Source organism: Poecilia reticulata, linkage group LG9, assembly GCF_000633615.1.
Source record: "Poecilia reticulata strain Guanapo linkage group LG9, Guppy_female_1.0+MT, whole genome shotgun sequence".
Classification (NCBI taxonomy): domain Eukaryota; kingdom Metazoa; phylum Chordata; class Actinopteri; order Cyprinodontiformes; family Poeciliidae; genus Poecilia; species Poecilia reticulata.
The window spans coordinates 22,907,311-22,933,778 of NC_024339.1; the positions used below are offsets into that span (position 1 = coordinate 22,907,311).

At 38.5% G+C, this 26,468-nt stretch overlaps 2 protein-coding genes across 3 annotated transcripts; one reads left to right on the top strand and one right to left on the bottom strand.

Annotated features, from left to right (window-relative positions):
• Positions 1–1,158: 1,158 nt before the first annotated feature.
• LOC103470354 (uncharacterized) lies at positions 1,159–15,292 on the bottom strand. Its single transcript, XM_008418741.2, has 12 exons — positions 15,105–15,292; positions 13,634–13,745; positions 12,152–12,245; positions 11,637–11,691; positions 6,596–6,736; positions 6,352–6,512; positions 6,167–6,265; positions 5,018–5,163; positions 4,722–4,893; positions 4,525–4,637; positions 3,892–3,979; positions 1,159–3,062 (listed from the first exon to the last, which is right to left on the bottom strand). The coding sequence occupies exons 1-12, from the start codon at positions 15,214–15,216 to the stop codon at positions 3,009–3,011; spliced, it is 1,347 nt and encodes a 448-aa protein (XP_008416963.1). The 5' UTR covers positions 15,217–15,292; the 3' UTR covers positions 1,159–3,008.
• A 1,395-nt stretch (positions 15,293–16,687) lies between these two features.
• LOC103470355 (solute carrier family 2, facilitated glucose transporter member 11-like) lies at positions 16,688–24,934 on the top strand. 2 transcript variants are annotated; one of them, XM_008418743.1, is made up of 12 exons: positions 16,688–16,808; positions 20,403–20,501; positions 20,884–21,044; positions 21,123–21,247; positions 22,058–22,187; positions 22,307–22,455; positions 22,904–23,091; positions 23,181–23,291; positions 24,089–24,190; positions 24,261–24,336; positions 24,415–24,542; positions 24,627–24,934. In XM_008418743.1, exons 1-12 carry the CDS (start codon positions 16,770–16,772, stop codon positions 24,819–24,821), a joined length of 1,503 nt encoding a protein of 500 aa, XP_008416965.1. In that variant the 5' UTR covers positions 16,688–16,769; the 3' UTR covers positions 24,822–24,934. The 2 variants fall into 2 exon arrangements, with proteins under 2 accessions (XP_008416965.1, XP_008416964.1); XM_008418742.2 differs by lacking the exon at positions 16,688–16,808 and adding an exon at positions 19,690–20,290.
• Positions 24,935–26,468: the final 1,534 nt, after the last annotated feature.

Here is a 26,468-nt window from a genome sequence, read left to right on the forward strand (position 1 = left end):
ACACTTTCTTTCCTGTGTACATCCTTGATTGTTGTTGGCTGTTTTCTGCTGTTTTTAACCCAGCATGGTAAGAAAATGAGTCGTCTGTGACGGTCCATAATGAGCCCAAATCGAGTAATTGTTTCATACCCGCTTTGAGGTTCGTTAGGTTTTTTTTGCTTCAGTTTTATTTAAAACAGGGCTGCATAGAGATGCAGTTGGTAGCACTGTTGTCTTGCAGCAAGAAGGCCCTGAATTTCAATCCTGGTCTGAGTCCTCCCTGTGGACGTGTGGGTTCTCTACCGTCCTCCTGTAGTCCAAAAACGTGAAGGTTGAGCTCTCCAAATTGTCCTGAGGTTGATGTGCGTGTGTGTGTGTGTGTCATGGATTAGGACCTGACCAGGGCGTATCGTCGCCCCACTGAGTGCTGGAGAAAGGCACCACGACTCTGCAAGGATCAGGAGGTACAGTAGATGGACAGTTTAAATAAATGTTCTATATTCTGCTCATTGTATACTTACAAGAGAATAGCATCACTATTTTAAGCATTAGCAATATTATTTATTGTGATCATAACATTATAGTAATATAAGCTATGTCTACTAGCAGATTTCTTATAATTTACCACATTTTGTCAAACTTACAAACAACATGCGTAAAGTAATGGATAATTGTGCATGATTTTCATATTGTTTTGCAAATAAAAAGCTAAAACCTTTGGTGTGGATTTATCCTATGTCAAACTGCAAACATGACTCCTAATCTGTTCTTCCATAAAGAACAGATTTGCAAAATGCACTGAAGATTGTGGTTGTAAAGTGACAAAATGTGGAAGTTCAGAGAGTTGTCCAAACCTCTTAGTTCAGAAGAGTGAACTGAACCAAACTGGGATCGGAACCACAAAGAATGGAACTGGGTGCAACACAAAACCTTAAAAATACTGCATAAAACTACTTTAAAGTTATATGAAATTTTAACTTATGGATACTTTACAAAGTACTAAATTATCAGACAAAATAAAGTGAATAGTTCTGATTAAACTCATTGGTAGCAACTGGGAGCAGGTTTGGGATGAAATGTTTTTTCTAGATTAATAATATACAAGAGACTGAAAAGTCTAAAAATATTTTATTTCAGACAAACAAAAACAGATCGGTTTAGGTTTGTTTTTTTTAAATGATTAAAAAACTATTTTAGAAATGAAAAATCAGTTGAGTTCAAGATTAAAGAAATATATATTTTTAAAAATACCACAGAATGGATGAATTCACAAGTTTAACTAATAATGCATGAAATCATTTTAAAATAAAGTTATTTATAAAAAGACAGATTACCTGAGAGGATACTAACACACAAAACAAGCTAAACGCATTCACAGTAATATTGCAAACAGCCCGAAGAAGAGCTTTTAAAATGTTTTGGATCAGAGATGAGTAAGGATGCACCAAAGCTTTTATCACAATCAACTGTATTGTTTTAACCTCTTAAATGACACATAAACAAGGAAGTGTTTGATTTTTGTAAACATTTCACAGAACTCAAATAAATAGCCATAAGTAATTATGGGTAATGGCAATGCAAAAAAATATTTTTAATGTATTTATAATTCACAGAACCTTCATGAAAAAAAACATTTAAACTGCAAAAGTGTGTTTTTCATCTCAGGTGACTGTCAGATTAAAAGTACCATTTGAAAATAACCTTCTTACAGGCATTAAACAGTTTTCATTAAGCCCACATTTCTGTGTTAAAAATATTTTTTTTATTGGTTTAAGTAATTTAATAATCTTATTTGTTAAGTGACACTCACCACAGCTAAGAGAAATAAAGGCTTAAACCAGCAGTCTGTGTGTAATCAATATATATATTGTGCTTTACTTAGTGAATTGATTTACTGACAAACTATGATAAGAAATCCAACTTGAATTTCCTGTGAAACATTCAGCTTTAAATGATCCTAAATGACCGAGTGCAATTACTTATTTGATTCACAGTGGATCTAAATAGGAAACATTGGCCTAAGAATTAAAAGAGATGAGATGCCAATCTTTTCCTTGTAGTTTTCTCTTTGAGACATTTAAATATCTGGTAATCTGTTCCCAGTAATTAATATACTGGCCTGCTAATTTTACTGATCAGCAGGAAATAAATTAATCGGTTCAAAAATGCTGACATTTAATGAGGCATGACGGTTTGGATAGACGCACCCCTTCGAGTAAAAAGCACCACAGCTGGTGTCGCTAATAAATATTCATGAATCACAAACGCTGGCGTGAAGGCATTAAGTGGAGCTAACGGTTACTCATCAGTTCAGTGCTGCAGCTCAGCTAGGAGCGACACATTAGTGCAGTGACTGCACTGCTCTTCCTGCTTCACTAAGCTCTTGCTACTGTATGTTTCAAACTATAGAAAACAAAAACTTTCCAAGATGGACAGTTTTTTTTTTTGCAGGTTTGCTGCTTCTTCACATCTATTCGTAATGCCCAGGTGTAATAGAGGCGCTGATTATTGCAGTTAAATAGCTATATGCATGACAACACATTCAGGTAATATGTCAGTCAGGGTGTTTCTGTAGGGGACGCACGCTAAAAAAAATACAAAGTATTTACAAGGTGGGTCAATATTTGAAATGGAGAAAAGTCCTTTTGCAAACATTTTTTGAGCATTTGTATCACAAAACCTAAGAGAAAAGGGGAACAAATCCTCCCACTGAGAAAATTACTTTTGCCCAAGAGCTAAAATCACAGTTTGTCCTGTGTGCAGTAAAAACAAGGCACTTCTCCACGTCGGCTGCTGAGATGACAGAGGTTGGCAGTGATCGCTGCTGCATTACAGGTTCCACCTACAACTGGCCTGGTGATTGTCTACAAACTGCTGCTGATTCAACTACGAATCAGCAGCCACTAATGTCAGGCTGAAATCAAATAAGTTGCTTTTTTTGCCAAAAAAAATACAAACAAATAAAAACGATTATTAAAAAAAAAAAAAAGCATGAGGCAACACCACCATCCAGATGTAAACCAGCGGCATCAGAGGTCCTGTTCTGCTGCACACTGCTGCAGGTACCACTCGTACAGTTTAGCCTATAAAGTAAAAAGTAATGACAGGTTTACTTTTAGAATACAATTAAAAACAAATAAAGTTAACCAAAATATATCACAATTTTCTGAAGCAACAATACGAGAGCACACTATAACCCAGCGTCTCATGCTCAATCAGTCAAAATGAAAGACGAATTTTCAACACACTTAATTGGCTATGTGGTCTGAGCAGTGCTGACGTGAGGAGGAAAGGTTCTCCACGGTCTTGCGGCGCCCACAGCGAATGATCCATCACCGCCACGGTTTATCTTTGATCTCAGAACGTCAAGGAGAAACTGGTGCTCTCGGAGGTGTGTGGATATAGAAGAGATCCCATAGATAAGACCATTTAAAAGGAGTTATGTGTTGATGCTTCTTTGTACCGAGCGCCGGTCGAGCTGCAGCATTCTGGACTATCTGTAAAGGCAGCAGGGATGATTTATCTAGCCCAGTAAAGAATTACAATAGTCCTGGCGAGAGGGCATAAAAGTCTGAACGACCTTCTAAAACTCCTTAAAAGAGAAGTAAAGCTTTGCCGCTGCAGTCAATCGTGGCTGGAAAAAGCTAGATAGCATTTATATGTTCGTCCAACTTAAGACAACAGTCCAGGCCAACGCCCAAACTTCTCACTGCAGAGAAACTTCGAGTAGCTAAAAAGGCATGAACCAAACAATCTCAGATGACAAAGATGAGTCAAAAAAGCACAGAAGCATTTCTGTGTGGATTTGACTGGATGTTTTGGTGAACGACCCAATTTTGACCCATTATCGATTAGAAAGCGGAAACTATGACTATCAGGATACCAGTTTATTGAAGGAAAAGTCAGTCTAACCTTCTTAGTTTTGACAATATCATGGATATAATCCATGTACTCCATCATCTTCCTCTTCTCCTTCTTCGTCAGAGTCGTGTTTCTTCGGCTGAGGATGAAGGACAGAGAACCATCAGAACCATAACCCAAAGCGTAAAATGTCTGCATGTGTCTGAGAGACAGGCTGAATGCTAATTTCATCCCTTTATACATTTTGGACAAAAGGGAAGAAACCAGTATGAATAGAAGCTTGTTCTAATAATTTACTGTCATTATGTTTTCTTTCCAGCTAAGGTTTAAAAGTTTTTATTTTTGATTTTCTATTGACAACTTTAAAATATCACATTTAACATTATTTAAAAAAAACAAAACAGGAGAGTTCAGTATTTTTTTAAAGTACAATATTCATTCTGCTCCAGATGCCTCCAATATTGATTGAAATGAAAACATAAAGAGGAGTTTTACTTTTTTTTTTACCTAATAATTTTGTGAAAGTTTGAAATAAATAAAACTCAAAGCGCAGTTAATAGCAATCAATCTGGTTGATTAATCTAATTGTTGAGAACGCAAGATATCAATATAAATTTTTTTGTCTAATGCTCCAGTTACACATATTTTATGGAGGCGTGTTCATGGGAGTCTTTACGCACTTACCCTGCAAAATATTTTGCTAGGAAAAGCAGGAGGTAGCAAAAAGCCCCAAAAGAGATCACAAAAACTACTTGTTTGTCCTCCGGTATCCATTCCCATGAATACATCACTATCCCCTGGGAGAGACAGATACACAGAATATTTTATTATAATCTTTTCACATCGGTTTTTGCTCTCTTTGAAAGATTTTCTGGACTCACTGTGAAGACCGTAACGGTCTGAGTCGGACCTTCGCCCAGCAGGTCGTGCAGTTGCTCCTTGGAGAAGGTGCTTACAACAAAACTCAGGATGAAGAGGAACGGCAGGAAAAAGCCCAAAGTCAAACACAGAAATGAGTGAAGACGGACACTCCTGTTGAAAGACACGTCGGCCCTGTGTGCAGAGTGACAAAATCTGACTTGAAACATTTAATGCAGCTAAATTGTTTGATTTTCAACCATTTTATACACATCTGTTTTATCAGAGTAAAAGAAAAAAAAACAGCACTAAATTGAACCTGTCTTGCTCCAGTTTGTTGGTGATGGTCGAACAAATGAGGTCAGAGTCTTTCTCCAGCTGATCTAAAGTCTTCTGGACAGCCTGGTTGATGGTCTTCTCAATCGTTTGACAAACGCTGTCAATCTGGTTCACACACCTGCTTGGCTAAAAGACGCAAAGATGGAAAAAAAAAAAAAACAATTTAATCCACAAAAACAATTGTAAAGTAAAAGCATCTCATGCATCTCAGTAAAATTCTGCAACAAAACCTGAGGGTATTTTGACAGACAGCCCTGTGCAAGAAGCTGCAAGTGAGGTTGCTCAGCAAAAACAAGAACACTGCAAACCAAGGGAGATACAAATCGACCGCGCAGTGCAGACCTCAGGGACAGTAGATCACACGCAGCTATAGCTATAAGTTTGGGTATGAGACACAACTCTTAACCCCGCAGTCCTAAGAGGGGCTGAGTGGTGAACCCTGCATGAACTTTTTACCCTGTCCCACCAGGGTCGCATTGATCCTGTGTGTGCTGCTCCCCAAGTTTTCTTTTTTCATGTTTTTGGGAACCGACGGGACGGCCCACGGCTTTCCCCTCTCTGCAGGAGGGTTAAACTGAAGCTGATAAAAATCTATGACACAAATCCCCATTTGCATCTAAAGCTCATCAACTCCAATCAAACACAATTAGGGAATTTGAAGGAAAACTACGGACATTTATAATGTACAAATCTATCAGAAAAAAGCTCCAAAGCCTAAGCGAGGACAGGTCAGCTCAACACGATTGAAACCGCGCGTTCATCTTGAGTAAAAGTAACAAGAGTTTCATTGAATTTACATAAAAGGAAAAGAAATGCACAAAATGAACTAGTTGTTTAAAATTGCAGAAACACTAAAAATAATTAAGCATATTTATTTTTAGTTAAAATAACGCCGTCTTCACCTCTTCCTCTTCTGACACAAGGACATTAAATGTGTTGGCAGCTTTTAAGTGACTGTTGAATGAAATATTATACCTTCACACTATTGTGCAGTTATAGAAGCAGCCCAACGGAACCAGTGCATCACACCAAACCTAGACACACCTTTGTCCAGAATATACTCTTATTTTTAAAAATGGATCTCGACACCAAAATAATTAAATCCAAATTCAGGAACACTGAATTTCACCTTCTGTGGGTTGGGGATGTATATTGTCGGCATCTCAAAACCACATTTGTTGAGGCCTGGACGGCGGCACAGCTCCTGGACAATCTGCATCATTACTCTCTGCGGAGAAAAAAAAAACATACATTTATAAGCTAATACTTTTTCTGGGTAAAAGTTAAAACAGCTTTAATGGACAAAAAGCTGACCTGTCTGTCCGTCTCCTTCCCAGCTTCGTCTGCTTTGCTAAGATAAAACAACAGCTTGTCTCCACATTTGTCGCTCAGCTTCTCCACGATGTTGAGCGTCCGTTTGCACAGCGCCTGACCCATCGGGTCAAAGAAGACGAATACCAGGTCCGCCTGTTCTCCTGCGCAACAATAATTAGACGCGTCAACACCTTCGGAGCAACTCTGATGATGCCAAAAACATAAACCCTTAAGTTCTTATTACCCAACCAGGTGATGGCGCTGTTGACATCAAATGGGTAGATCATGTCCCCGTCCACCAAACCAGGAGTGTCCACGAACGTCACCAGGCTGAATTTCTTCTGCTTTGAGGTGGAGATCTCAGCAGACAGGTAGTCCATCACACCTGTAAAAAAGAAAAAAAAGAAAAAGAAAGAGAGTTTGGATGAATATGACCGACAAAGCTGAGTCACTGCAGGATTCTGCTGTATCTGATGTACGCAGTGTGGTCAATACTTGGAGACCGGAGGGAGTTCGGCGATACCGAGATCATAAACTCTTTGTTCCTTGCAGGTTTGCAATTTCACAAACTTTGCTTTTTAGAGGCTCAGTAAAAAAAGAAAAAAAAAAGCTGTCGTGGCTCATGAATCATTTGAATGTCGCTGATGTCTCACTGTCCCCTCTGTGGACAGGTCTGTTGTCACTGTTACACACAACAGCTCTTCAACTGGCAGCTTTAGTGTGGGCCGTAGGACGTAAAGCTAGCCAGTGAAGAACGACTGTGAGGCAACGCACTGCGAGGCCATCGTAACGCATCACAGCGAGCACCGTCCCCACAGACAGAACAGGATCCACAGGCAGAGGATTTACACGATTGGGGTGAATGTCGAGTTTATTTAGGGCTTTTAATGATTCGTTTGAACCACTTGTTTTCCAGATTACAAAGATATATTTTTTGATTTATTTCCACTTTACTGGTGTTTAAATTCTAAGTTTTCATGGATTTTTTTTTTTTATCCAGACATGGATAACGTGTGCATACATCCTCAAATGTATGCAGATTGTTTGGTTACACTAATATTTTGTTACATTTCCTTCAGGACGTTGACCTTTGACCACATCATGTTTTTCCATCACCAACAAACTTTCAGTCTAATTCTGGTTGAATATTTGACCTCCTATCGCTATTGGTAGAACTAATTTAAATAGTTTGACTTTCTAACAAAGGTCTGGCTTCAAGGCACAGTCCATAAACTTTCAACTGGGCTGAGGTTGAAGCCTTCCCAGAACATTAATGTTATCCTGCTTTATCCACTCCAGAACAATATTTAAAGTGTGTTTGGGATAATGTTCAATTTTAACCATCCAGTTTCTAATCTGAAGGAAACTTGAACAATTTTGAAGTACAGTAGCACTGGTAACAAAACAGACCCGTAGCATGATGCAGCCACCACCCCTGGTAGTTTGTACATTGTGCAAATAGACTTCTTCTTACTGAGACCAAAAAGCTCAATATCTGTCTCACTAACCAGTAACACTGGTTTTTAGTTTTGAAATATATTTGCGCCTTGGCTGAGTCTATGTTGACCATTATGCTTTCTTGTTTCCACCAGATTACAACCTTTTGGGCCAGTTGGTTGAAAGTTGGACAGAGAAATCGGATTCATGTCGGGAAGTAGAATTGGGAGATATTGTTTGAAAATAAAATCTCTCATTTTTTTATACAAAATTAGATTTCCAATTTTACTTGATTTCCCCCCACCCCCACTTTTGTTCCTTAAAAAAATTATTTCAATAAATACTTCTGCGTGGGTGGACTGACATCACTCTGGGCAGCCAAGAAATCGATTGGTGAAAAAAAAACAATCCAGATTTTCAAAACTTAAATCAGCCACCATATTTAAATGAGCAGGAACATTTCTACTAAGAAAAGCTCCAAAACACCAGCAAAGATTATTCCAGAAACGTGCTAATGGCCTCGTTTACTTGTTTTTAAAAAAAATAAAGGTAGAGGTAATTTTATTTATAGAGCACATTTTCAGCAACAAGGCCACACAAAGTGCTATTAACTATAACTAAAATAACTGTAAAAGCCAAATTTAAATGTGTCGTTAAAACCCAAATGAATGTTACGGTAATAATCATAAAACATTCACGCCCGTAGTAGACAGGTAGACTTCAGAGCAGAGCTGTTGAGCTTCCCACTGAAACGGAGTGCAGGCCTGGGATGACACTGAGGCTGTTTTATACGAAGAGGCAGGTGTCAACACCAGACACAAATCAAACCCTTGTGCTGCAGCGAGCAGGACCACTGCTGCTGCTGTGCCACATTAGCATTCCCTTATCAACGCAATATCAATACAAGCGTCTCCGAGTATAAAACCTTAGAGGTCCGCACTGTGCAAACAGGCAGTTATTAGAAAAGAAATGTTAATAAGCACGTGTGTAAATGCAATCAAACTTAATTAAATGCTGATAACGTGAACTGAAGTCAGTCTGGATGATTCTTAAAATATAAATGCTTGAATATAAAATGGATGATGCTTTAAGAAGAGAAGCATTACAGTTTGATTCAAATTAAAAAAGCCAGAAAAGGGAAACGAGTGATTCCAATCTATATGAGCAGAGTTTCTTAACTGAACGCAAGAAAGCTTTGCAGCAGATTCACAACACTAAAAAAAAAAAAAGAAAAGGGGGAAGAAAAGCTTCAAGACGGCTGCAAAGAAGCTTTTGCCAGATTAAACTCGTAAAACTAGACTGACTGCATACGGTTAAAATTAAATGAGCAGAGTCAAAACCTTCGTTCTAGACAATAATGAAGCGTTTCCTGAGTAGAACGTTGCATAAAAGTCCAAACAACAGGTAGAGAGCACAGAGACAGACAGAATCCATGTTCAAACATTCATCATTCAAATAAGTGTTTCTCCTAAAAGTGAGTCAGCATCTCCTCCCGCAAAAGGATATGTGATGATCTTCTGATGAGTCATCCTCAGTCCCTGGGAAAGCTTAATAAAAGCCTGATGTGCCTCTTCCAGATGCAGCGAGGAAGTTCAGAAGATATAAATCCAGCTCTTTTGTCCAGCAGCAGAAGCAGCAGCAGCAGCAGCAGCAGCAGAGCGACTCTGGCCTGCAGAGCAGAGCTGTTGCTGCTCCGGCACGGGGCTCCACCGCCTCTAATGGCTGTGACATTTCTCAGCCGCCCCTCCTGACTACACTGCACTGCTGTCGACGGGGCGTGTGACTCATACGCCATACCATGAGTCCGCACCCAGTGAACCTTCTCGCTCTGCATACTCCCCGGTCAACATACGCGCGCCGCACCCCACCCCCTCCAGCAGCACCAGCGCTCAGGCAGCAGGCACACCCAGTGTCTCTCCAGTGACTCCGCTGATGCGCACGTTCTCACTTTTATATAAACCAGAGTCGTTTCAGCGGGCACATGTCTGATCCAAACACCGCCTACTGCGTGTGAGACAAGGAGGGGGGAACAGGTGGGATTTCTAACTTAACAACTGTGATTTAAAACAAACAAAAAAGATGTCTGGAATCAAAACTGGTTTTTTGTATTTTGCAAGTAAAAAGCCAGACTTTAAAAATAAAATCTGTAGTGGTTTTCATGGCTGGGGTTAAATTGAGTAAAAATTGACTTTTTTTTATTTATATCAGATTATAATGGTTATTTCCTCATCAGAAACATGCATGGAGTGTTGCTTTGATTATTTCATGAATGTTGGAGAAATCTCCAATAGCCACCATTTGAAGCAACAAAAAGCTCCTCCTCAGTGCTGCAGTCTCCAGCCGAGTATCCGCCTCACACATCACCCCTCCTCCACAACTACCCCACTCAACTCCTCCAGACTAGCGGCAGCAACAATTAGCAAACACCTGGTGGAACTGTGAGTTTGCTGAGCTCATCGTAACAGCTACTTCTCATTCCAAAAATGTTGTAAACAGCATAAGAAAGAGGCATTGCTGTGTCGATGTGCTGAAAGCGTAGCTCCTACTGTAGGGGCTTCTTAAAGAGACAGAGGCCCAATTTACAGGTGTAAAATTACAAAGTGGCAAAAGGTAACGTATGCCTGGAAAAACACATCATGCCACCCAGACGGTGGAAAATTTGTGGTGCTGCGGGCCTGTTTGTCTTCCAAAGGCAGACTACACCCATAAAGAAACCTCCGAAATATGAAGAGATTTTCAGAGAAAATCTAGTGAACTCTGAGAAACGACTGAAATTGAGTCACCACTGTGTGTTTCATCTAAAACATGGTCACATCAGCACCTACAAATGGTTCACCAGATAACCAATAAACCTTATTTGATGATCATGTCAGTCCTCAGAACCAAATCATGCAGAAAACCTGTGACCTGAGCGCAAAAAAAGAGAGTGGAGGAGAAAACCCAGGATGGTGGACGATCTAATGGTCAAAGATTGTTTGTATGGCCCATCGCTGGGAAATGTTATAGCAAGAATATTGAATAAAAGATTATTGTATTTAGCCTTTTTACACATCTTTATCAGAGTTGGGAAAGATGTGGCATCATTGTGACATGACTCCTTGACAATAGCCTCTCTGTCATTATATTTCAAATATGTTGCCTGCATACAAGATTAGACCAAAATGGAGTAAGACAAGCAGCCAAATCATAAAGAAAAACTTTGAAAGACCTTTAGAAATCTCTATAAAGACCATTAAATTAGATTACATGAAGTAAATGATAAAGAAAGGAGTTGTGATTTTGTCTGATGGAGAGGAAATAAAAATCTCTCAGGGTTCCAAGAAGGTAGAGAGGATTTCTAGGGATGTGAAAAAAAATTGACACGCCACAACAGGTTAATTTTAAATAGAAAAAAGAAATGTTTGACACATGTTTAGATTAAGGGTAAATAATTCACCAGCCTTGCAGTGGGAATCATTTTAACACTCTTCCATTGCTTTTTACGTGATTGAAAAGCAACTGTGTTCAATAAAAAAAGGGAAATCAAATGTATTTCTATGATTATACTGGTTACAAAAGTGGCACTATTTTAATTAGCTTCCATTTAACATGCTAATATGACAGCAGGCTAAAATTCTGATGCAAAACTTCATCAGCTTATGAGAAAAATAAACATGTACGACACCGTTTTATTCCCAGAGACATTTCAAGGAAACACCTACACTGAATAAGATACAAAATGGGGCAACCTTCTGTTTTCCCAGAGCAACAGTATTTGCAGATAAATTATACAAAACACTCAGAAAATGTCCTTCATGTTCTAAGTTATGAGTTTCAATAAAAAATAAAAAATAATAATCAAATCTTACCTTTGAACTCAAGGATAGGTCGGAAATGAGGATAGAGATGTAATGTTGCATTTCCCTGTGAAAGAGTTAAAAATGCAACATAAGAGGGACACATCTCTACAGCAGAGTCTGTTTTAGTTTCAGTCATGTGATTTGGGGATTAGAACCAGCTTGCATGCTGCAGCAGCTGGATATCCTTGGTTTGGCCACTCTGCAGTCCTGACTGTAAATATTTTATTCATCCTCATCACTCTGACCAAAGCGGGTTATGAACAGGGAGTTAAAGCGTGAGAGAGGAGGGAGAGGCAGGCGGCTCCCAAACCTGTTTAAGTGCTGCAAAGATGACTCAGGGCACGCAACAGAGTGCATGATTGAAGCCGAATGCATAATAAGAAATTAACATAGGAAGAAAATAGGACGCGTAAGAGATGCTTCTAATTAAGGCATCGAGTAGCAATAAAGTTTTCCACCGACATCCAGAAATCTTAAAAACCAAGAGCTTGTGTTCTGTCTGCACGTCTCCATGTCGATCTTACCGTCAGCGACTCTCTCTTGCGACCACTAGTGATGAAGGTAAAGCCCTGAGTTTCAATGGCCACACCGGTTTTCTGAATGTGCTCTTCAACATACCTGCAGAGACAGAATCAGGCCAGAAATTAGAATGAAAATATTTACAGGATTCAGTGGTGTCGAGCATGCAAACATCTCAGACCTGACCTTTTTCAAAACATTTAGCTTCTTCAAGCAAGGCTTTTTAAAAACGCCGTAGTCACAAATTTAGATCTGGTCAATCAACCTTTTATCACTCAGCTGATGTCTTAAGGCCTTCAAGAAATGAGGGTTTTATAAACCTTGACACGGGGTGATGATCACAAGTTCATTGTTCACATAAAAGAGGGTTCTGCAATTTTAATGATCTTACTCATTTAAAAATCCAGACAGAGCTTATTATGTATAATTCATTCACGACTGTTCTAAATTATAAAGATTAATTAATGTGTGAAACTTTGAAAAGTTTATTCTTTGAGACGCATCACATGTTGTAGCATTGAGTTTACACAAGGTGGTAGGAAAAAAAAAGTTGTTCATTAAATGATTTCTTATTTCTTTGCTGACGAGATGCTTCCTGAATCCCCGATTCAAACTCGATTCGATTCGTTTCCCGATTCAGGGTCGGGTCGGGGACGCAGCTGGCCCAGAAACCTGAAGAACGCCCACTCAGAGGAAAGAACCGAGCGCGCTCACTGGGAACGGCAGCCGAGAAATCACTTGAACACCATGTCTCAAACTCTGAAGTTTATTTTTGTTTTCCATTTCTCAAGTATAAAAGCAAAAAAAAAAAAAAAAAGAAAAAAAGAAAAACACATTAGTACAAAATGTGTGGTTGGAATCAGAATAAGGAAGCTGACTGTCTATTTTATTTTCCTGCAATTTATTTTGAAATCACTTCTTAATTGGTTTAAGCAGGTTAACACGCTGCAGAGCTGGTCTCACAGCTGATTATTTCCCATTAAGCCCACAAAAACAAACGTCTTTAACACAGTGGGCATCCTGGTGCTAATAAATCCTGCTCCAGAAGCTGTTTAACTCCTGTTTTGCAACACTGCTGATCACAGATCAGCTGATCAGGCTGGGGAAATGTTCACAAGCACCAGTTGTTTAAAACAGCATTAATATATTCAGGTAATGATTTCAGGTGGTTTACAAAACCATCGAATAACACAGCATCAAAAATATATTACACTTAACACAATAAACAGTTGTAGAAATTACAACTATCATTTTGTTCCTCTCATGGTCTAAAAAAAAAAAAAAAAACATGGTTTAAGATGGAACAAACTGTTGAAGTTCCTCAGCAACATATTCTCCACCCATGTAGTGCAGAGGTGCCATGTGTGTATACCATGATAATATTTATGATGCACATATTACTAAACTCTCTCCACAGATGAAGCGGAGAGTTTAAAAACCAGACGAATGCCTGTTGGATCAGTGAATTTTAAGAAAAGATGTTCTACCAGTTAATGAAGGAGCTCTTCCCTGCAGAGTGATTTCCCATGATCATCACGATAATCTTCTTCCTCGGAGGAAGGAGCCGGACTCCGAGGCTGCTGGCAATTTTCACCAGACCTGCAAACACACAATGTAATCCAATACTAAAACAATTATATTCAGGCTAAATATAAATGTATTTCATAAAAAAATAAATTATAAATAAATAAATACCTAAGTGCACTCTTTAGACATTTGCATGTGAGTATGCACATGCAAATGGAAATTTGCATTCAAGGGCGCACACAAATATTGAAATCAAAATCACTGAGAAGGAACAGAAACACTTTAGAAAACCTTTACTGACTAGTTTTTTTTGTCATTTTTACACTACAAAATGTATGTATGGCTTATTAAAGAATAACTATGACTCAACTGTTTGACTAAACAATTTCTCTTTTTAAAGGAAACTGATTTTTATCTAATTTTCTCTTCTGTTTTTTAAGCTATACATGGTCTTTGTCCAAAGTAGTTGTGTAAGTTACATCTGGCATGCATTTGCATTTTCCAGGTATTTCACTAACTCCTTAGGATAAGATCTTATAAGAAGCATCTCCTGGCTACAACTGTAGACCAGCAGCTGGGAGTGTTCAACGTTTTACTGGTAAAATTGAAAAGTCTAGACCAAAGCTTTCAGGCAAGTCTTTCTTGATTTAACATTTCATTTAACATACGGATGTTTAACAACCATCCATGTGAGTTGTCCACAGCATCCACAGGTTGAGCATGATGTGACAAAACCCACTTCTGTTCTTCAAACAACCATCGGTACGATGCTGATGCTGCATCAAAAACGTTATTTTAAAATAGTTCATATTTCAAAAATGAAATCAGGACTCTGTGGGTTTCCTCTTCTGTTCGACTGAACTGAAGCAGCCAGATTGTTTGGCCTGGGCAGGTTTATCTGTGTAACATCTGATCCTGAAGAAAGGAAAAGCTACTCTCTGTTGTCTGCAGTTCTTCTGGTTCAACACGAACCAGAAGAATTGCAGTTCTTGCATTTGTGTCTTTCTGCTCAGTTTGCAAGTCCTAGAACTATTGTTACCAAGGAAAGCTCTGTGAGGAGCTAAGAGCAAAGTCTGCAGTCACACACATAGTTACTCCACATAACAGCGTCGGTGTGAGAGCAATCGCTCTTTACAACAGCAGTTACATTTGTTTGAAGTGGAAGTAACCGGGTTAAGCCCTGTGTAAGAAGACATTGGCAGTGAGTGCACAGATAGGGGCGCTGCCTGCCAAGAGGGGAGCGTCTCTGGTTCAGGTTTCATGTTTGTCACACTGACAGCAGCTGCTGCAGACAGACCGCTGCAAAATCTCTGCTAGCCCACAAATCACCGTAAACCCCTTCTGCTGTTCAACATTGAACAACCACGCTCTTGTCTGCTTGTTTGTGCTTTAACGCTGCTGTAATCCGAGTGTCCGCCGCTGGGTATTTACCGTTCTCGCTGTCCACATACAGACTGTGGCATTCCTTCAGGATCCTCTCGCTCGGGGTGGTGATCGCAGACTCCAGGGGGTTCGCCACATACCGGGGCTTTCTGCCCGACATGATCAAACCACGAACACACACGGAAACCGTGGATCTCCTTGCAGTTTCCAGAGGGGGAAAGGTTTCAGGGTTACACACGGCACGTTCACACTGTGCTTCTGTGAGGAAGAAGCGCCCTCCTGTGGTGACACCTGCGCCTCAAGCAGTCATTTGTGATAGTGGAGTAACTTTGACTTAAAAACACTAAGCTACTGTTGATAATTGGTCAGTTTTTTATGACTAAGATTGGAGAGGAATTACAGACTTATGACAACTGTCCACCGCTATTGTTTTTGCTTGCATTTATGCTAGCAACCACATAATATAGCCTAGCAAAGAAAAATACTATCCTAACTATAACTCCACTTTTAAATGATAATAAGTGTTTAGTCCTAAATTTATGGTTTAAGACAATTGAAAAGGAACTCAGAAAAAAATCTAAAGTGTTCACCATGATGTGAAAAAAACAATAAGTTCTCTCACAGATCTAAGTCAAGTTTCAAACTACTAAATTAAAAATCTACCTAGTCTGTGAGAACTATTTAGGAAACTCTCACGCAAACATTTTGCAACAACTCCCTCCAAGGGGCAAGATTTAGCAATAACCAACCCATGTGACAGGCAGCCCCATTCTCTCCTAATGCAAGCCTGCTTACATAATATTATTTTTCACTGTTCTGTGAAACGAAAGTATCTTGTGTAGAAAACGCAGAAATAAAACATTGGATGTCATTGTTTTAATTTATCCATGTACACAGCATTTAATGAAAAGTTATCTTTCTGCAAATGAGTTTAACAGGAGGGAAAACTGAGAGAATAAAGACAGGGAGAGCACTGTTTGTGCAAAACAGTATTGTTCACAAACACGCCCTTTTTATTCTTTAAAGAAAAGCTGCATAATTATATTGCCTTTATTGAATCTTCATGCACCAAACGCTATTGTTTATGGGAGTAGAACGTCTTAAATTATGCCTGTGCTTCATTGCACCGTCTTGCAATGCTTCAATTCTCTTTGAAGGAATTTGCATGAAGGTCAACAAACGGCATTCTGAAGCACATGGAGTTGACTTGACCTGTTGGGAAAGGGTTAAAACTCACATGCTCAAAGCTGTGGTTATGATTAAGAAAAATCTCTTTTCTTCAACTGGAGAAAAGGTTAACATTGGACAAATCCTTTCACATTTTAGTGCAACCTTGTCTCAGGATCTGTGTAATAATACATAGAGCTGAGAAAAACCTTTCTGCAAACCAAAATATGTGTTAAGAAAATTTGCCCTGGCATAAAATCGTATTTGTTTGTTTCAGGCTAGATGTTGAGTAATTCTAAACATGTACTACAAAGGCTGGTTATAATTTCTATATATGGGTCAACAGTCCTTCTACTGCCAAAGGGGCTCAGGGGCTGTTAAACTTCAATGAGTTTAACAGTCAAACCCCCCCCCCACCCCCCCCCTGAGCAGAAGTCATGTGCTGCACCTTGCAACTAGAAGACATAGTAAGGAGGGCGATCAGACTGAGGGGCTCGGCACGCTTTCAATGCTTTGTTTGAACTTTGTTTCATAGCAGCTTCCAAGATGAATTTAAGTGAGGGAGCCAATAAGTCAAAGAAAGAGGTGAGTGTAAGATTTGACCCCATTTTGGGTTTTCTTTCTGAATATTTGATTCTCCTTTAGTGTCTGAAAACGATGCTCTGTGGCTTTCCTGCAGCGATAAATGGAGACATTTGCTCCAATAATATGTTTTAGGAGTTTGCACTCTTTTTATGTTGCATTCATGGTTAATTCAACACAAATCATTTCATTTCCCGTTCTGAACATTTGCTGTAAGGATTCTGATGAGGATTTCTAGGGTTTCCATGTGCATCTGCTGCAGCTGTTTGTTAGTCGTTCGTGTATTTTGCACTTAAATTAACAGTATGTAAGATATTTATGCTGTGAACACTAATCATGCATGTTATGTTTTGGCTTCATTGTCCATTTTTATTAAACAAATTAAATCAAACAGATTATTGTGCATAAACCTGTTCTTTAATAAAAAATCCACCATTCACTTAAACCTTTAATAATTTTGGGGATGTTTTTCAACATGAATAAAAACAAAATAAGGGGATAAACAAATTGACTAAGCAAAGTACAGGTCTACAGTCAATAATACTTTATAAAAAGTGAGGAAAGCAAGAGACACAAGATGATTTTCTTCTGTTTGTCACATAGGGGGAGCAGCACAGCATCTGTAGAGATCATGTCTTCAAACTCCAGCCCAGAGCATTGTTATTTATATTTTGACTCCTCTTGTTGCAAAATGCAAATGTATATATTTTGCATTTTTATATATATAAAATATATAAGAGTTGTGCTCTTCTTGTGTCTAGCGTTTTTTTTTTTATATTTGACAATGAAAACTATTTTGTGGGATTTTTTTTCTCTCTTTGAATTGTTGGACAGAACCTGATTCATATTGAAGAGAACAGTCTAAACAAGAAAACCTGGTGCTACCTGTTTAAATGAGAAAACCTGTGTTGTCCACACAGAGGTTTCATTTTAGAATGTCAATAAATTGGCCAAACATTTAAACGCACTTGATTGTAAAGAAAACAGCAAAGAGAGCTGTAGCTGCACACAGATCCTCCATTTTATTCAAGTGCAATACTGCAGCATAAATAGACATGTTTTGTTAAAAGGAGCCCATTTAAGAATATTAACACTATATGTTGTCAAAGCTGAAGAACATTTTATTGTTATAAACATAAAAGTATCACAGCAAAACATATTTTTTGATCATTTTAAGGGAATATAAGCTGCAACGATCAATGTTTATTCAAGTTGTCTGAAGAACGTCTTAAACCTCAAGCATCTTAACATAATTTAATCTTAATGACTGTGACATGGCTGCTGTCCGTTAGCATCTCGGGTGTGGCGCGTGCTGCACCGAGGGGCCGGCAGGGACACCGAACCATGATCTCGCTTTGGGCCACAATATGACTGGAGCCGATTCTGCCCCTCTTAATATGTTAATGCGTGATCATATTTTAATTCTGCTTGAAATGTGATTGGCTTTTAGGGTTAACTTGTGAGCCAACAAGACATTAAATTGATTTTAAGACAATGATTGTCCTTAAATTGATTTAATGACAATCATTAAATCAATTTTAAGCACTTTATTTGAAAACAGTACTTCAAATAAAGTGCTCAGTGATTCTTGAGAATAGGGACAAAATGGGTTTTAATTTTCCCATATTTTTTTTGTTATTTCTCAACCTTATGTATGCAAATATGACAAATAATGTTTTGGAAATGTAAAGAGGCTAAGGTACAGGCTCCCAGTTGCAACATTTTTTTTAATTTACATTTTTAATCGAACTGACCTAGAACGTTGTCATCACCATCTGACAAAAATAAATAAAAAGTAATTTTTAATGACCCTATTAGTGATATTTTTACTCATTTTACAGACAAATGCTTCTCAAGAAACAAAATAAATATTATTTAAAACACAAAACAACAAAAAGTCCATCCGACGGAGTTGACACTGCATKACGGAGTTGACACAGAACTGAAGGTGGTGACAAACTAGTGAGTAAAATGAAAAACGTCATACATGTGAAGTAATGCAATTCATGTAAAATACATTAAAATTAATTAATTGCACATTTAAGTGAGATTTGACAACAATTTCACTGAAAGAGTCAGAAAAACTCTGATGGAGTTGACATCTGACCGAGTTGACAAAAAGCCAAACTACCTCAATTTATATGATGTTATTCTGAAGGAGACCATATTGTAGCTCATCAGGTCCATGAAATCTTTACAATTTACCAAAATTAAGCTTTTATTTCACAAAATTTCATAAAAGTTTTGTAAATTGTCAGTTATGGTGTCGACACATTATGGTTGTGACAAACAACTTAGGAATAAAAAGAAGAAAAAACTAAAGAATAACATAAGCTAACGGGAGCTCACTAGCCCTCTCAGCGAAGGAAGAGAAAGGAAGTGGTCATGGGGTCCTCATAAGTTCTGGTGCCCCCCAATAATGCCTGATTTTTTTTACATTCTTTTCATTTCTGACGGTGTTGACAAAAACTAGGGACAAGTTTCAATTGAGTTGGAAAATATATAAAAATGATTTTTAATTCAATTTATTGATACCTTTATAATTATTTATATGACTACTTATACTTAATTGTCATAATATATAATTTTAGTATTTCTTTAATTATTTTAAACTATTATAATGTATTGAGTTCTGCTCCTGGAAAGGGCTTTTACAGGCATCATCCACCGACTACAATGTTTAAAATAAAAAAAACATTCAGCAAATTCGTGGAAAATATACATTGTTGTGCTCACATGACCCAGGTTAGTTTAGTCAGATATTTGAAAAAATAACATTTTGTGTATATTTTATTCAAATTTTGTGCTTTATCCATAGGACCTGTTTTGTCCCTATTCTCAAGAATTACTGTGCTAATTGTTTTTTTTCTCACATCATTTCTTCCTATAGTAATCCTACAAAGTTGAGATCAAAAGAGAGCATACATCACTTAAACTATTCCCAGAATATTAAGAAGCAACAAATTATAAAAAAGGCTATTATTTACTCATTAGGGCTGCTTGACATCATCAAGCAAGAGGTCCTGAGATGATGCAAAGGCTCGTTGTGCTGTAAGATCAGAAGACGGATTGATGGAAGTGAGATTACAAGACTGATTGGTTTAATATAGCTCAACATAGCTTCAACATGCTACATGCTGTCTCCACCAACACTTGGCTCACTGAGCTGTGCTCCTTCAGTACTTGGATGCTGTCACAGTAGCGTGAAACTCTGATGATCAGAGAGTACCCTCATTATGCAGAAGATTCACCACACTTCATACTCATTTTCTGACAACAGATCAGTTGTGTTATTCTCAGGATAAACCCCTCCACCGGTCAGACATCAGTTTACTTTGGAGAGCAGCCTCAAGAAGAAAAGGACACTCCGTGTGCGGACAATAGTTTTAAGGAGAGTTGAGGTTGCGAGAAAAATGCCAAAAGAATATGTGGATGAGTACGAGCCTTTGCTCGTAAGGGGCGTTAAAGACAAAAGGCGTTTAAAGGTATGCAAGGCATACGTTGTTATGACTCGCTGAAGAAAAGAAGGATGAGTTTGATGTTCTTGATTTTTTGGAAATGCTTTTCTGACGTCTTTGATTGAATTTTTTTTTGCAGCTTCCAAACAAATCGCTGCTATTGGCTGTGTTTGCTGCTTGTGTTGGAGGAACGTTTCAGTATGGATACAATATCTCTATCATTAACGCACCCACAATGGTAAGAAGCAGGAAGAAATGGGAATACAAGGGGAGGATAGCAAAGCAAAGATGGATTGTTATGGTTTCTTCTTGAAGGATGCACTTTAAAGTGGTATTGTATTGTTTTGGCTGAAAGAAAAGTTGTCTTTTTGTCTGCGATAACCTTTTTATAGTTGGTGAACTACTTGCCTGCAGATTTTTTTGTTCTGTATCAACCGCGGATGTATAAACTATGCATACATTGTTCAAATTAAAACAACTGTGCTCTTTATATTACCTCTTAATGTGTGGACAAACCTGTGCTTATAAAGTACGTCAAAGTTTTCCTTTTGCTAATATTTAGCTGCACTTAAAAATAACAAACGTTAAACTACATTTCTTTTCTTTCCTTCCATTCCAAGTATGTACAAAACTTCATCAACCAGACCTGGATGCAGCGCTATCAAACCAACATATCACAGGGTGAACTCACGCTGCTCTGGTCCACCATTGTTTCCATGTTCACCTTAGGAGGGCTCATAGGGGCATCAGTAGGCGGGACTCTGTCTGTGAAGCTGGGGAGGTATGGAGATATTTCTACATTTGGTAAGACTAACTCATCTTCTGTTACCTCTAAGTCGCATTGTGCGGTTTCCTTCAGGAGAGGGACGCTGCTGGCCAATAATGCCTTTTCACTGACAGCTGCTCTGCTGATGGGCCTGAGCTCCACTGTGGGGTCGTTTGAGCTGCTCGTCATCGGACGGCTCCTCAGTGGAATGAATGCAGGTGAATGCAGCCAAATATTATTACATCTCTTGAGCTTCCCCAAGAGCTGGGAATGTACCATGCTGCTGTATCAGCAGCATGGTACATCCACAAACTGAAATCCAAAGTGTTTGATGTTTTGCTGATTTGTAAAACCCCAAATTAAACAACTGTGAAGTGGGGATAAAAGAAACACAGTTTTCAACATTTGTCACACATAAAAGTCTAAAATATGTAGTGGTTGTTTCTCTTTAACCCTCTACATGCTTTTAAAAACAACTAAGTGAATTGGGTTAATAAAGTAACCAGCACTGCACATGATATAGTCATTTGTTTCCTTTCTTTTTTGCAAAATAGCACCTTCTATAATGTTCCTTGTGTGTCCTGCGTGGCTTGTGCAAAACTGCTAATTCTTTGACTTTCTTATAACAATGCCTTTCTTTTTTCCATTCTTCCATAAATACCAGATTTCTAGAGTGTACAGCAATCTGCTGTCCACCTGAGCTATGGATCCCCCAGAGTGTCCAAGGACGTTTTGGCTACTTCTCAATTAGGAAAACATTTCAAAAACCTTGCATCTGTTTCCTTTCATTTCAGAATTTACATGGAAAAAACATTTTCATGTTTCGAGAGGTGTAAATACTTCAATAAACCACTGCATTTAGAACAAAATGACTCAAAAGACACATTTTATTTGATAGCCAAACACCTCCTCATAAACTGGTTGCATATGTTTAGTAATAATTTCTAAAGTCTTTTTCTAGTTAACATTTTTGAGGCCTGACTTTAAAACAAAATACTAACACATGAATCTCGGATTGTTGTTCGCAGGCATTGCCCTGTGTGTTCAGCCTCTGTACTTGGGGGAAATAGCTCCGACTGCATTACGTGGGGCCATGGGAACGGGAACTTCGGTCTTCATCACTGGTGGAATCTTAACAGGACAAGTTATGGGCCTCAAGTAAGTTTCAAACACTAAATCCCACATAGGCCACTTAATATTCACTTTCAAGGAATGCACATATTGTTGTGCTGTCCTTAACAAGCATGCTAATTTGGCATCTGTGTGTAACTGTGCAGAGAAATTCTAGGTAAAGAAGAGTACTGGCCCATCCTGCTCTCCACCACATGCATCCCTGCGTTCCTGCAGCTCCTTATTCTGCCCTGGTTTCCGGAGAGCCCGCGCTACCTTCTTATTGACAAAGGAGATGAGGAGGGATGTAAAAAAGGTAAAGTATTTCTAAAACTAGTCCTCAGTGTATTGTGTGGATCATTATTTAGATTTTTTTTTTTTTTGCTTGTTTAAACTCTGAAAAGTCATTTTAACTTTATTGGAACAGCTGAAACTAAACCACAGAACTAAAAATATATACAAAGGCATTCCTGTCTTCCACGTGCTAATTTTGAGGAACCATAAGAAGTACAGTATAAATGCAGCCTTCTTATCCAAATCTTTTCTATACTCCTGGAAGCAGAAACCAGTTTTTTGTTAGTGCAGTCGGTTCATGCATGTGATCTTGTTTGGACCACAGCGCATTAACGTGAAAGGAAAGCTGTTTGTTGCACAAAACCTTTTGATTGGACTTTAAAAGTCACACCCCTGATGCCTGATCAGATGAGAAGAATGGTGTTCACAGAGGATTTCACTCGCTGGGTCATGTGTTTTCCTGTGTCCAGCCTTGAGGCAGCTGCATGGCTTAGCTGACTCTGGTGATGCATTAGAGGATATCGAGAAAGAGAAGAACAATTTGGTGGGTTTCCAGGCCAAGAAGCCCTGGGAACTCTTCTCTGATCGTAGTTTAAGGTGGCAGCTTCTCACCATCATCCTGCTGAACATTGCTCAGCAGCTGAATGGCATTAATGCTGTATGTATGACTTACCTCACAGCAACCCCCTAATAATTATTTTGAAAAAAAAAAAATCAAAAGTCAGAATTATATCCTTCTGTCTTTAGATTTACTTCTATGCTGATTACGTGTTCCGACAATCTGGTATTCCTATGGACAAAATACCATATGCAACAGTCGGCACTGGTGCCTGTGAGTGCATCACAGCTTTAACATGTGTGAGTATCCGTTTCTACCTGATTTTGAAGTTGTGTGTAATTTTTGTTTTTATGCAGTGTTTAAGGTGCACACAAATTGACTATTTCCTCTGACTTCTGGAAAGATTGCACTGGATTTGATTGGGAGGGGAATTAGAGTCAAGGGAACTGAGTACAAATGGATAGGTGGCTTCATACCTATCCAAAGTTAATGGAAACCAGTTTGGTTTATTTGTAAAATTAACTGAACTACCACATTAAAGTGCAACAAAATAGAGTAAAAAAAAAGTAAAATCCAACTGGTAGGAACAATGGGAACATCAACAACAAAAACAGCCATAATGCTAAATGATTCATTGTTTTATGGTAATATTTTCTCCAATAAGGTCCACAGATGAAACGGCAAGCAGACTACAACTCAAAACAGAATTCTACCCATTCATAAAAGCACCTAAAGTACAATGAAAATGAACACAAAGTCTAAATCGCAAAACAAAACTGAAGATGTTAAATAGTCAAATGCGTGCTTGAAGTGATCTGTACAAAGAGTCCTGACAATTTAGTCTGTATGCGATGTTACTGCACTAAACTGGCACGTCTGTGTGTTTTACTATTTAAAATAAGGCTTAAGTAATTTGCAAACAATTGAATCAGTTTTAATTTACAATGTATTTTTGTAATAGTATTATAAACAGTAAGCTTCCTGTTGAAGCACATTGAGTATTATTTTACACATCAGGATTGTTTGGAACATGTCCAGCTACATTTGCTTGTTATACCTCCCCCCATGGTCTTGTGACATGCTGTGTGTCTCACAGGGTATGCTTATTGAATGTCTGGGAAGGAAAGTCCTCATCATGGGAGGATATGCACTCATGAGTATCTGCTGTGTTTTTTTCACGCTGACTCTCACTTTCCAGGTAAGTTATCTCGTGATCAGACATCTTACCCAGACGTCTATGCCTGAGTTAACATTTGCTCTCCCTTCAGAATTACAGCCCTGTCTTTCCGTACCTGAGCATGGCGTGTGTTTTTGCCTTCATCTTGAGTTTTGGCTTGGGACCAGGTAAGTAAATAAAGCATGAACCTCATTAAATTTCACAGCCATGTCACTGATTTTCTTTGTGTCTACTGTCTGTTAAAGGTGGTGTGACTAACATCCTAACAACAGAGTTGTTCACCCAAAATGCTCGGCCTGCTGCCTTCATGATTGCAGGATCAGTGAACTGGCTCAGCTTCTTCTTAATCAGCATGGTCTTTCCCTTCATTGTGGTCAGTGCTCCAGGTCAACATGAGTAAGTCTGCTAATTAAAATGCTTCACTGTTGTCTGATGCATCTTTTCTTTACTTTCACAGATTGGGCTGCAGCAGTACTGTTTCCTGGTCTTCTTGGCGGTTTGCTCCTTGGTGGTCACCTACATATTCTTTGTTGTTCCTGAAACAAAGAACAAAACCTTTGTGGAAATTCAGAATGAGTTCCAGTCATTGAAGAGGAACAGGTTTTGCAGCTCAGATGGAGCTGGAACTATACTCTTATCAACGTCCATCTGAAATGTTTCTCAAGCAAACTTTCTCTGTCATGCACAACACTTACACATCACTAAGTAACAAGGATACACACACATGCATGAGATTGCAGACTGTAATAAATATCTACAAACTGATGACCTTGTTACACATTCCCGTATCATACATGATGGTTTCTACTACCTCTATAAAAAAGGTGCTTTACTTAAAATTCAAAATAAATTTCAGATAAAAATGTCCATTCTTCCTTAATTGGTGTGAACAGGTTCAAAGTTAAGACTGCATGCTGCTGCAGCTGCCTGGTCTTTTCTAATCCCTCAGAGCTGCATGTGGTCTGGAGAACAAAGGCTTTTTGCAGGCGTTACTTTCTTAGAGGGATAAAGAGTACATACAGAAGATTTATTGAGATTTGGTTTGGTTAGAAGTGTTAACACTATCAGAAGTATGATTTACATGATGAATATGCAACCAGGTTCAGATATGGGTTTACCAAAATGTTTTTAAAAGTTATTTGTTCCAGTGAGTATGGCTTTGGAGTACAGACTCACATACAGATAGTTCACATCAAAATTTTAAAAATGCAGAAATAACAGCTTTTTAATATGGATAGTGATCTTAGGCTAAACTTTTTGTCTTCTTTTGCCTGACTTTCTTATCATCTTTTAAAGTGGTGTTGATAAATAAGTATTTCTTCCTTTAGATGTTTTATTAATTTACAATTTTTTTGTGCATAAGGTATGGTGAATGCATAAATCATTCAAGCATTAAAAATGCATGTCTGACAGGTAACCGAGCGTAGAAAGCTGTGCATTCTCACAAAAACAAGCTTATGGTCAAAATCCTTTAATGGCTTTGCAAACAGAGGGTCATAACAACTGAAAGAAAACTACAAATGGGTGACTGAACAGGTGCAGCAGATGAGGATGATGAGGCAGCACAGGTGAGTGGCATACGTAATACTGAAAGGTGAATGTGAGTACAAAAGAAAACAGGAAAAAGACAAACATTGGAGCTAACAAGAGAAAATCAAGATATTAACAGAAGAATGTGACAGGAGAAATGTAGGGGAATAATAAAGAATACAAAAATCAAGACTCAAGAATAAACTATGACTCTAAACTTGGCAAACAACAAATACACGAGACTGAACCGAAAGTGAGTACACTCCAAGTACTACTTAGAGTGTACAAGGAAACGACTAAATAACACAGCAGATTGTCAAATCCCAGTCTAAACTATGAAAATAAACCTGACAATAAGAAGAAACTATGAAACTTAAATAACCCATAAAAGAATTACAAGCCAATAACCTGAGCACCCAAGAACCATCACAAGCAGTTGTGAATAAGAAAAGCATCACAGTACTGCTGAAACCCCAAAAGTCCCAAATAACTGGGTTTAGTACCATTGGAGTTCCCTCTAGAGATTACATTCATTCAAATGTAATCTCGAGACATTTTACAGGACAAACAGGTCCAGTTCTTGTCCACTTATAAAGTGGCTTCTGATTTATTCCCACACAGATGCATTCAGTTTGTGCAGTTTTAAGAAAAAGCTGTTAGATCCATCCATCCATCCATCCATCCATCCATCCATCCATCCATCCATCCATCCATCCATCTATCCATCCATCCATCCATCCATCCATCCATCCATCCATCCATCCATCCA

Bases quoted from the DNA above. Each gene is read 5' to 3' on its own strand.
- LOC103470355 (XM_008418742.2), top strand. From the start codon at position 20,219: ATGCCAAAAGAATATGTGGATGAGTACGAGCCTTTGCTCGTAAGGGGC. The intron at 20,502-20,883 runs GTAAGAAGCAGG...TTCCATTCCAAG, and splicing joins TCATTAACGCACCCACAATG to TATGTACAAAACTTCATCAA. The intron at 22,188-22,306 runs GTAAGTTTCAAA...GTAACTGTGCAG, and splicing joins GGACAAGTTATGGGCCTCAA to AGAAATTCTAGGTAAAGAAG.
- LOC103470354 (XM_008418741.2), bottom strand. From the start codon at position 15,216: ATGTCGGGCAGAAAGCCCCGGTATGTGGCGAACCCCCTGGAGTCTGCG. The intron at 6,513-6,595 runs GTAATAAGAACT...ATTGTTGCGCAG, and splicing joins CAGCGCCATCACCTGGTTGG to GAGAACAGGCGGACCTGGTA. The intron at 4,638-4,721 runs GTGAGTCCAGAA...TGTCTCTCCCAG, and splicing joins AGACCGTTACGGTCTTCACA to GGGATAGTGATGTATTCATG.